Raw genomic sequence first — 12,573 nt, 5'->3', positions numbered from 1 at the left:
ATATGACTCTAATGAAATCCTTACTTTTCACCTTTTAGTGAACCCATTCAGTATGAAATTTTGCATTAATCAGGCAAGTGAATTTCAGATACTGAATACCTAATACTGAAAAAAGAAGAAGAACTCATGTATGGCTAGTCTCACGATAGACATTACGTAGAGACAGTTATGTTAATAATATAAAAATTCTTTACATTGTCGGTGTATATTATTAAGGTGTTACCTTTAAATTTTATATTCATGGACTCTATTAGATGTATAAATATTTAAGTACGAACTTTGTACCTAAAACAAGCTATAGAATCTCCATACAAACAACAACAACCCAGTGAATCCACAACGTGGGGTCTGGGGAGGGTAAAGTGTACGCAAACCTTACTCCTACCAAGGTAGGACGGTTGTTTCCGGGAGACCCTCGGCTCAATAAAGCATAAAAAGAGGTTAGATACGGCTAAGAAGTTAATAAGTTCAAAGCGATATGGTAAAGCAAATAACGGGAGCGATACAAATAAAATAGAGTAATCAAAGTACGAAAAGTAATAGGTAATAAGCTATAGAATCTCCATCCGGTAACAAATTTAGAACTCATGAACTTCAAATTCTGGTTCCGCCTCTATAGCTAACAAAGAGGACATGCCATATTGATGGGGAAATCATACATGATTGGGATGATTAAGGTCCAGTGACTCCAGAAAGTTCTTGCAAAATAACAAAGAAAAGTAACCCAAGTCTAACTTGAAGATAAGGTCCTAAACTGCTAGCTGCTTAAAGATAAAGATAAATCTATTACATTGTTGCTCTTATTCATGAGCAGCTTCAAGGTTGGACTTGGTGAAACATCTCCAGGTTGATGTTGCCACCATCACAACTTTTGTTCTGAGTTTCAAGTTTTGCTTAATGATCAGAATTATTGGTTTCTGCCTCTTCTTGCTGTAGTGATGATTGAGATCCTAACACAAGTTTGTTACCAGGAGGATCACTTGCTTCCTTAGTTTCATTTGATGTTTCAACATTTCTTGATAACTCAACTTCAGGTCCAATATGAGTATTTTGTGGTTCCTCATTCTTTGGATAATTCAAATTTTCCATCATGAAATCCATTGAGGTAGTCCTAATCGACTCTTCAGGCACAACTTGAGTTTCACCAGGAACCAGTACTTGGTTGATCTCGGGATTCGGGTTTTCATTAGCTCCACCCTCCAGAGCTTGAGTCATCTGAATGTCATAATTCTGTTCAAGAAATGTGCTTTTTAGTTCATTGCTTGATTGAACTTGAGTTTCTGCAGTAGGGGAAACAGAGTTAAGTTCAGCAAATAGAGTATTTTGATTGAATTGATTCTGTTGGTTTTCTTGTCCACCATGAGTCCATTCTTTCAGCTGAATCTCTGGATTCATTGGAGGAAGCCCTTGGGAGGAGTAAAGTTGAGTTTGAGCATTAACAGGAGGAGCTCGGTGGATCTCAAGTTTCTTCGCTTCACAGTGAACCAACTCTCCGGGCTGGAGTAAAGTTTGCACATACGACCGTTCAGGATTCGGTTCCTTATCATTCTTGGATTCACATTGAATCGGTTGGCTGTCTAACGCCTCTTGAGACTTAGACACAACAGGATTATGATGAATTTCACCACTTGAGCTGTTTTGGTTACCATGAAAAAGAATGTCAGACTGAAACATTGAGCCCATGAGTTGATTTTGAACCTTAGGTACCTGATTGTTAGTTCCTTCACTGGCTTTTGGTTCCAATATGGATTCTGCAATCACTTTAGTCCCTTGTGATTGGTTTGAGATTTCAAACACCTGCATCACTTCATCCTTTTCAACCATTCTAAGATTTTCCACCGGAATGGTCAGGTGGGATTGGTTGATTTGGACTCTTTGATCTTGATTTGACTGTTGCAGCATGAATTTTTCACCCAAGGGAGAACTCACATTGCTTCGTGCCTCGTTAGGTGCCATAAAAGGAGCAAATTGGTTACTATTTCGTACAAATGGAGCACTTGACATTTGTCCTGGTGCCACATTTGGCTTCTGCTGCTCTTGCTGAAGCTGGTTTAAGAGTGAGCTAGCAACTTGATTTCTGTGATACATTGTAGCTGATGGGGCAACATCATTTGCTGGTGCAATAGGGGCTAATCTCCCTGGCTGGAAGACTAATCCACGGAGCGTGGTGCCACAGTTACCAACCCTCACTGTGATGAAGTACCCTGCATCAAAACGACCATCAACCACACCAGAAACCATCTGTCCTACACCGTTGTTACTACCAATAATTCCATCCTTTTGGTTCACTTCAACAGCATTTTGTTGAACTTTCTTGATGCTTTCGGATGGTGGAGTCGTCATCACTGGAGACTGCAAATTCCCTCTCTTAGCAACACCTCCATCTTTGCGCGGGCGTCCACGTCTCCGCTTTGCTGGAAGGATAGTTGGAGCAGAGGGATTATTATCTTGTATAGCTTGCTCATTCATCCTGAGAAAAGTATATCAAAAGTCTAACTTATGAGTATCCTTTACAAGAACTTTACACTGTAATAAAAGGGAAGAATTTCAATTCCTTCACGACTCAGGACCAGAATTGATTTCTCAGATGGTCGGTCACTCAACTAGTAGTTGTTATCTCAAAACGTCATCTTTCTTCTCAATTCCAATTTTCTTCAACAAAGAAAGTGACTTTTTGATATTGAGTGACGATGTGAGAAATCAACTCCTACCATTATCAAACTATCAATGTATAGACTAAGATGTAGGTAAACAATGAGACAAAGCTTAAGAACAACCATGAAGGAAATCAAGACGCAAATGAACTAGCTTCATCACATCATTACTTATTTGGTTTTAGCTAGGCGAGGAGAAAATCATTGGTTTATTGCTTCTACGTGTTGAAGACATAATTAAGTTATGTATATATATTTTTTTGTAACAGTTAAATTTTTCAGGTAAAATGGTCAGACAATTCAATATAGTACCAAAATGCAGAGACAAATGTAGCCCTTTAAGTTTTAGATTTATTTGAACCAAGGACTTTCATCAAACCTGTATATATATTAAAAATTTCATGATATAAGTACAAATAATAGATTTTGAACCTAGTAAATCCGATATATTGTGATAGAATTCCGAACTCAAACTCATAATGTTCAAATAGTGGATCAACCTCTCCCAGAGTAGATAGAGGTACTGAATTTAAGGAGATGTGTGTTGAATACATAATTAAATTAATAAAAGTTCATTATCTCTAAACTTCACCAAAAATCTAAGGAGATGTGTGTTGAATACATAATTAAATTAATAAAAGTTCATTATCTCTAAACTTCACCAAAAATCATCTTTAGAGGAAACACACAACACCTTTAATCTTTATTGAAGGTCAAAATAAAATTATTGCGTTGGATAAAAAAAATGAATTTTCAGTATTCATCATGCTCCATTGTAACCCGTTTTCAAATTAAAAGATTAAGAGTATCTAATTTAAAGACGAAATGATCCAGGTTTAAATAAAAATAAAAATTCTTTTCATGAATAGCTATCAAAAAGCTAACGAGGATATTGTAGAGATCTTAGTTCTTAGTTCTATCGAAAAGCTAACACCACTTCCAGCATCTCACACATCAGATTGGGTGGGGATGGGATAGGGAGGTAGGTTATGGATCTTGGTTCTATCGAAAATCTAACATCACCTCTAACTCGCATATCAAGGTGAAAAGAGTAGGGATCTTGCTTCTATCGAAAAGCTAACACAACTTCAATCATCTCACACATCGGATTGGGTGGGGATGGATAAGGAGGTAGGGTATGGATCTTGGTTCTATCGAAAATCTAACATCACCTCTAACTCGCATATCAAGGTGGAAAGAGTAGGGATCTTACTTCTATCGAACTTCAAGCATCTCACACATCGAATTGGGTGGGGTTGGATAAGGAGGTAGGGTATGGATCTTGGTTCTATCAAAAATCTAACATCACCTCTAACTCGCATATCAAGGTGGAAAGAGCAGGGATCTTGCTTCTATAGAAAAGCTAACACCACTAACTCGCATATCAAGGTGGAAAGAGTAGGGATCTTGCTTCTATCGAAGAGCTAACACCACTTCAAGCATCTCACACATCGAATTGGGTGGGGTTGGATAAGGAGTTAGGGTATGGATCTTGGTTCTATCGAAAATCTAACATCACCTCTAACTCGCATATCAAGGTGGAAAGAGTAGAGATCTTGCTTCTATTGAAAAACTAACACCACTTCAAGCATCTCACACATTGGGATTAGATAGGATCATCTTGGTTCTATCGAAAAACTAACATCACTTCCAACGTCTCGCTCATTGGGAGGAGGTGGTAGGAATTTATTGAATGAACAAATCAAACATATGGTGTTCACACAGAAGAACATTGATTAGATCTTGAAAATAGAAGATAAAAAATGAATAATTTCCTTAAACAACCAATGTTACCCATGGGCTAGGGTTATAAATTCTTATCCCAAAAATACATTTCTATCATTTCTTTCCTAAAACAACTCAATTTACATTAGATCTATCATGCCATGTTTTGTTTTTTTATGAATCAAGATTGTTAATCCATTAATTCATTGTATACATTGAAATGATGTTTGATGTTCATGTGAACCTAAGTTTTTTTAAATCTTAAAAAAAAATCATGCATATTCTATAGGGAGAAAATGAGAATTACCTGTTTTCTAAATCTCACAAAGAATTGATGGCAATAGAAATTCGTTTCTAGATCTAGAATTTTTGTTTATGCCTTTAGAAGATTTTTCTTTCCTCCTTTGTTTTTGAAATTCTTTTTTTTGTTGATTTTATTTTTTTCGAGTTGAGTGAGCCCGTGAATAATGAGAGAGGAAAAATAAAATAAAGGCGATATTTTTGTTCTGATTGTAACCATGAAAATTGACCATATATATATATATATATATAAGAAGTTATCTCAGAAACAAATTAAGCAATAATTAAGATTATTTTCTCAATATATATGAATGTTTGTTTAATAATTAATAAATAATATCAACAAATTCGAAGAAAACAATAACTAAATATATATTACATTTATACAATATATAAAAGTAATTTAATTTATATGAAATTGTGAAAATTAAATTATTTGATGAAGCAGACTCCAAAGTTAGCGGCTATAACAATTATTGATGGTGTTTGTCGATAGAGATAATTGTAAAATGGTGTCCGAAGGGGGTTGTGGAGACTGCAAATGGTCGTAGTTGTATAATGGTGTCTAATGGTCAGGGGTGACTCAAGAGTGAGGCAATTTAAATGTTTGTTATAGGCTCACAAAATTTTGAGGCCCCAAAAAATTTAAATAGTGATTTTTTAAATTTTAATTTCACTTAAAACAATATTGAACATTATTATATATATAAAAAAAAGAGATACAAAATTCAAAAGAAAAAAAGAAAAAAAGAAGAAAGAAGAACTATCTACTTTTTATTAGGTGTTATAAATATATTTTGTGTTATAGTGTGTATATTTTCTTTGGATAAAAGTTAGTAACCTAGCTTTGGAATGAAGATAGTTTTCCCTATAAATAAAGGTTTTTCATCATTGTAAACAATTGTTCAAGAGCAATAAGAAGTCTTTTTCATCCTAAGCATGATTCAAGGACCTCTTGGGAGAGGAGAACATGAGAGTCAGTGATATTATTAATAATGGCATTCGAGATCTGAGTAACATTTCTTTCAATCTTACTAATGAGCTGCAATCTAGCATCCCAACCCACAATCTGATTCAAAATAATCCCAGAGATGACAGACTCGTTTGGGGCCTTTCCAGCAATGGTGTTTTCTCCACCAACAGTGCGTACCATCTTATCCATAATCAGATCCATCTCAATAATTAGATGCTGAATGATAAAGATTTTGGATGGATATGGAAAGCCAATTGTCCTAATAAAATCAAGACTTTTCTTTGATTGATGCATCATTGCAGGCTACCCACGTCGCAACATCTTCACAAGATTGATCTAGATATCTACCCCTCTTGCACTATAAGTGGACACCACTCTAAAGGCATAAATCATATTTTCTTCCACTGTACTAATGCTACAAACTTCTAGAAGGCAGTGGAGGGTAACAATAGTCCAAGATATAATATTAATCCCGCTAATTTCTCCATAGATAACTGGCAGAACCTTTGGGGATCCATCAAAGGTAAATCTTACAACAAATGCATTCTTTGGGATGTCATGTTGCCTTTTTTGCTTCTGGATAACTTGGCTCAAAAGGAATGACAACCTCTTTGGAAAAAAAGAAAGAGTGCATCCAACTAAATGATAACCTCCACCAAGTCACTGAATATCACCTCATTATTAACCACAGAAACAAGACCACCAAAGACACTACCAAAATTCTCGTCAAATGGATCCCTTCCCCCCCCCCCTCCCCCCCTCAAAAAAAAAGTAGGTTCATACTCAACACTGATGCTTCTGTTATAACCAACCCTGGTATAGGAAGACTTGGAGGGGTCATCAGGAATAATAAAGGAGAATGGATCCTTGGCTTCACAATCAAAACTCATTCTGTTGACCCAGCCTTAGCTAGACTTCTTGCTCTCAGGCAAGGCCTCATCATGGCAGCTGAACATAACCTCTCCCCACTAGATATCAATTTAGACTCGAAATAGAGGTATTAACATGCTTACATTCGACAATTTATTATATACTAATTTGATCCTTGAATGCAGATTATTGATGCTGAAGCTAGAAGCAACGCTAGCATCCCACATCTTCAGAGAGTGGAATAGAGTGGTTGATCTGTTAGCAAAGAGGGTGTGAAGTGTGTAGTTTTCGGGACTCCCACCTTTTTTTAGTTCCTCCTATGTTTGTATCTAAAGCTGTGCGGGCAGACATTTTAGGAACTATGTATGTTAGACATGTAACATCATGCAATAGCGGCCTTGATGGGCAAACATCAAACCTATCGCCTAACTCTATTGTTGCTCGCAACAGACGCTCTTTGCCTTAACTTATATATATATATATATATCCTTTTAACCAAAAATAAAAAATAAAAAGTCTTTTCTCTTCTCCCTTTTATATTATTCTTCTTATTTTATAGTTTCATAACACGTTATCAACACGAATCTCTAACCAATTAAGATTATCAGCTTTCAATACTAGAATTAGCTTATTGCGAGATACATCCCTATGTTAATCAGTTTACTTCAATTGTCCATGGAGTAATTTTAAATTATTGAGAATTAAAAAATAGTATAAATTATATTGCATAGTAATACAATATATTTTTGCATAAAAATCAATGGAATAATTAAATCAAGAACAATTATATATATGCTTTAATTTTGAAAGTATTGCTTGCTTCTGATTATGCCCCATCTCACTTATAAAGAATGTTGACTATTGTATAATTCATTCATTTATTATTGAGTGATTTCTAGTTCTCTAGAATATTTTGCTTGACGTCTTAATCAGCTTATCAAGCATGACAAATAACAATAGATACAAAATCATGTTATAATTTTAATTCACACTAATGTATGTGATTGGTATATTTTACTATATCAAATTTGTGAAAGTAAGACTTGGTGAATCCCAGTTTGACTTGTTGTGCCATTAATGAATTATGGATTGACATGTCATATGAGGACAAGACATTCGGTTTTATAAGTCCTAATGCATCATAGTAATAATATAATGATTAAAAATTCATGAAATTAGTCTTTTTGAATTTGTTTCATTCTCTTATGTGAATGTGGTAGAAATGCATAATATGTCTGAAGAAAGAAAAGTGATTGAATAATGCACATGAAAACGGAATGAGATACTAAACTATCATAATTTGATATACTTTATATTCTATTTATGAAGAATGAGAACTTTTGATAAATGTTATCAATACAAATTTATTTCATGAAGTGAATGTGATAGTATTAAATAAAGTTTATCAATACGAACGTGAACTTGATTGTATAAGTATCACAACTCAACTCTAGAAGAGGTAGAGTATTTGAGAAGAATTATTCTGAAATCTACTCCCAAAATACTAGAACTTTGAAATATATTCATGTAATAATAATTAGAAATTTACTAAATCAAAAGACATATGTCATGATAAACTTAAAATTTACTAGTACAAATAAATTTATAAGTTAAAATGAATAATTCTGACATTCCGAAGATGTGCATACTAAGTATTCAACATATATTGAAGAAATAGAAGATTTTTTTCAGAAACATTTTATGTTGCTTAGTTCTCATGATAAGTTAATTAGATAAACTAATGTTGAGATTGAATTCCCTAAATTTTAGAAAGTGTAAAAGACGAATATGGGCTCGTTCACCTATCCCGTGATATATTAAATAGAATCATCTATAAGTTGATCACATGTGCATTTATTGTAAACTTGTAGTTAGACATTCACAAAATTACTTGTACAAAATAATTGAGTTAAGAACATAACTATTAGATTATGTAATCAAGAAAAATCATCTTGATAATATTTTGATTAATATTCAAGATGGTTTGACATTAAATGCCTCAAATAAAACGTTGAATCATTACTTATGAGAACAAAGCTTCATATGTTGATTTGAATTATGATGTATTGCAAATAACAATACTTGTATGCGTCAGAACAATACATTATGATTAATTTTCCTCTTAATTGATTCAGGATTAGGAACCAAATATTTTTCATCTAATAATTTTAATGTGTGGTATATGGTTAATGAATATATCATGATCCACAAAAATGAATTCTCGAAAGTAGATTGGGATATATGTTAGTTGGTCTAACATAAGGGAAAGTTAATAAGCAGTCAAGAGGTATACGTGAATTATCATCAACATGATTCTCATTTAAAAGATTATTCAAGTCAAATATAAAAAATATTTAGTGATCCAAAATTAATTTCATATTCAACTGCAAATGCTCCTATTGAGTGTCCGTGAAGGACTGAGCCTACAACATGCATGAATCGTGGTAGACCAATCAGTTTCAAATGAGATAATTATTAAAAAAAGAAATGGAGCACATGATCATAATAAGAAGGAAATATGCTCTTGAAGAGCCTATAACATAACATTTTATGAAGCCTCCTGAGAAGTTCAAGTACCTGAAAATAATAAAGTGATGAGATCTCATTAAGTTTTGTCGCTTTGTGAATCGATACAAAATGATATCTCGTCAATGATATATTTGATACAATATAGCGGAATATTATAAAAAATTATGAAGATATGAATTCTACATCTGTTAGAGCATGCTAACAAAGAAATAATTATCAAGTAAAAATGATGCATCTTGATAAACGTAAAGCTTATTGGACCTATAGTCCAAAAATTGAAAGATGTCACTCATTCAAATATTAATGAATGTTTTTACTTGAAAAAATTGATATGAAAATCCTTGAAGGATTCAAAATGGCAAAGCATATGCAAGTTATTAAACAACTTATTTATAATCCTCAAATGGATTATATTAACAAAGAATCTTTCATATTGTTATGCAAGTTGATGAATTGAATTGAAACTCTTATAGAGTTTTCAAAAATCAATAGATTATCTACTGAAATAAGTTGAAATGAGAAACTTACCAAATTGGACTGGCCCTTAAGTACCATATCTTGTGCAATTGATGCATATGATATAATTTTACTCTCCCTAAATATTATGAATGCATCATGAATCGTGCCAAGGCTACACATATTGATCCCCCTGGTACTTACGAGGGTCCCATAAGGGTCTCAAAAAAAAATTGACGGAAATTTAGTTCACCAAAATATTTATAGTCTAACCAATACAAAAAATGTGAAAATCGCATAATTTCGCTAGTGCGGCCCCAAAATGCTATGGATACACTGTGGATCGTGTCGAGGCTACACATACTGGTCCCTATGAAACTTACGGAGGGTCCCATAAGGGTCTTAGAAAAAAATTGACCAGAAGTCAGTTCACCAAAATATTCATGGGTTAACACACGCGAAAAATGAGAAAATCGCCTAATACTGCTTGTGCGGTTCCTAAATGCTATGAATGCACCGTGGATCGTACCGAAGCTACACATACTAATCCATCGAATAATTATGTAGTGTCTCATAAGGGATTCAAAAAAAAATTAATCGGAAGTCAATTCACCAAAATATTCATGCGCTAACATACACAAAAAATGAGAAAATCGTCTAATTCCGCTTACAGCCCCTAAATACTATGAATGCGTCGTGGATCATGTCGAGACTACATGTACTGATCCACCCGGTAATCTACTTTAACCTCGGCTCAAACATAAAAAAAAGGCAAAAATGAAGAGATGTTTGATAAGGCATAAATCACATTTACTGAATGTGATTTATGAACAAAATTTGTAGCTTTCAAATATATACATTCCAACAAAAATATTATGATACATATCTTAATATATAATACTATATATGATTATATATATGAAAATTTATATATTTTGCTAGATTACATATAAATTCTCTTGATATGATTTTTTAAATTCATTCCAAGCACACTCTTTATGTATAATATGTGTATATATGTATTTATTTTACCTTAAAAGCTTGTGCGGACTAAATACCATAAATGCATCGCGGATCGTGTTGAGGCTACACGTACTGATCACTCGAGTACTTACCAAGGGTTCCATAAGGATTTTGAGAAAAAATTGATCGAAAGCAAATTCACAAAATATTCACTGGCTAACACACACGAAAAATAAGAAAATCATCTAATTCTATCTGTGTGGTCCCTAAATACTGTGAATACACCATGGATCATGCCTCTATATGTACTGATCCCTCGAATAATTACGGATGGTCCTATAAGGATTTCAAAAAAATATTGACTGGAAGATAGTTAACCAAAATATTCATGGCTAACACACACGAAAAATGATAAAATTGCCTAATTTTGCTTGTGTAGACCCTAAATGCGATGAATGCACCATGGATCATGTCATGTCTACACGTACTGATATCTTAGTTACTTACAGAGGGTCTCATAAGGGTATGGGCTAACGCACACGAAACAAATAAGAGAATCGCCTAATTTCACTTGTGCGGCCCCTAAATGCTATAAATGCACCGTGGATCATATCGAGGCTACATGTACTGATCCTTTAGGTATTTATGAAGGGCCCCATAAGGGTTTTGAGAAAAAATTGACCGAAAGAGAGTTCACAAAAATATTCATTGGCTAACATACACGAAAAATAAGAAAATCGTCTAATTCTGCTAGTGCAATCCTTAAATGCTATGAATGCACTGTGGATCATGCTGAGGCTACACATATTGATGCCCCTGGAACTTATGAAGGGTCCCATAAGAATTTTAGAATTTTTTTTGACCAGAAGCCAGTTCACCAAAATATTAGTGGGCTAACACGCACGAAAAATGAGAAACTGAACTTATGCAATTATACCTCTATCAACATAAGTTTTGTAAGAACTAAGTTATGCCTTATAAGACATAACTTTTGCCTTACTAATATTTTTTTTCCTTGAGATTTTTTCCCCAGTGTGGGGTATTTTTGGCCCTTTTATGTTACTTAATATGTTGCAAAATTTAAAGACCACAAATTTGGAGAATAAAAATTAATGACCATCCCAAAATAGGGACGTTCATGCGAATAACCGACCATTATACATGTTATACATAAAAATACAAATATATACACAATTAAATTACATAATGTACAAACATATGAAGGCAATATGAACTAGATGAGGGTTAGGGAGAGTCTTGTTATACAAATTCAGCCCAAAAGGATGATAGCAACAACAATTAATCATCAATCTCAAGCAAATTGAGGGAGATATAATTTATGACCAATCACAAATGTAGTACAAGAGATAGATAAATAAAATTTAAGAGAAAAGGCTCAAATATGTCATCGAACTTTGAGAAAAGACTCATTTATGCTATCTTTTAAAAGTTTGGCTCATTTATGCCATTTTCGTTTGAGAAAAGGCTCATCCATGCCATTATTTGTAAACTAAAAAAAAATTCGCTTTGCAAAACCATTTTGTACACGTGGTCAATTATGATTCGGCCAAGTCATTAACTAAATTATTATTTAAAATAAAAAAGGTTCAAATATGCCATTGAACTTTGAAAAAGGCTCATTTATGCCATCCGTTAAAAGTTTAGTTCATCTATGCCATTTCAGTTAACAAATACTGACATGATTAAGCCTTTTTTTCAAACGAAAATGGCATAAATGAGCCAAATTTTTAATGAAATGGCATAAATGAGCCTTTTCTCAAAGTTCGATGGCATATTTGAGTATTTTCCCAAAATTTAAATATATAACTTGTCATAAGATATTGCTTGTTTTAAAATAAAAAAATAGAAACATTGGCAACCTTTTGCTTTACTTTTTTTCTTTCTTATATGCAATTCAACCTTCTTGCATATCCTTTGCCAGCTCAATTCCTCTCAAGTTTCTTTAGGTATAATTACAAGAAACTTTTTTCTTCTAATACAAATTAATTAGTGATTTCTCTTAGAAAAATATTATGTGATATGTCCATTTCTCAAACTCTTCTATTCCCTTATTCTAATTGGAACTTTCATTACTTAGAAAAA

At 33.4% G+C, this 12,573-nt stretch overlaps 1 protein-coding gene across 1 annotated transcript; it reads right to left on the bottom strand.

Annotated features, from left to right (window-relative positions):
• Positions 1 to 532: 532 nt before the first annotated feature.
• LOC129877001 (uncharacterized) lies at positions 533 to 4,803 on the bottom strand. Its single transcript, XM_055952478.1, has 2 exons — positions 4,687 to 4,803; positions 533 to 2,470 (listed from the first exon to the last, which is right to left on the bottom strand). The coding sequence occupies exon 2, from the start codon at positions 2,467 to 2,469 to the stop codon at positions 895 to 897; it is 1,575 nt and encodes a 524-aa protein (XP_055808453.1). The 5' UTR covers position 2,470; positions 4,687 to 4,803; the 3' UTR covers positions 533 to 894.
• Positions 4,804 to 12,573: the final 7,770 nt, after the last annotated feature.

The sequence above is a fragment of the Solanum dulcamara genome, chromosome 12 (assembly GCF_947179165.1).
Source record: "Solanum dulcamara chromosome 12, daSolDulc1.2, whole genome shotgun sequence".
NCBI lineage: Eukaryota > Viridiplantae > Streptophyta > Magnoliopsida > Solanales > Solanaceae > Solanum > Solanum dulcamara.
The sequence above is the reverse complement of the archived record's forward strand: the minus strand, read 5'-3'. Positions and strand labels throughout refer to the sequence as shown.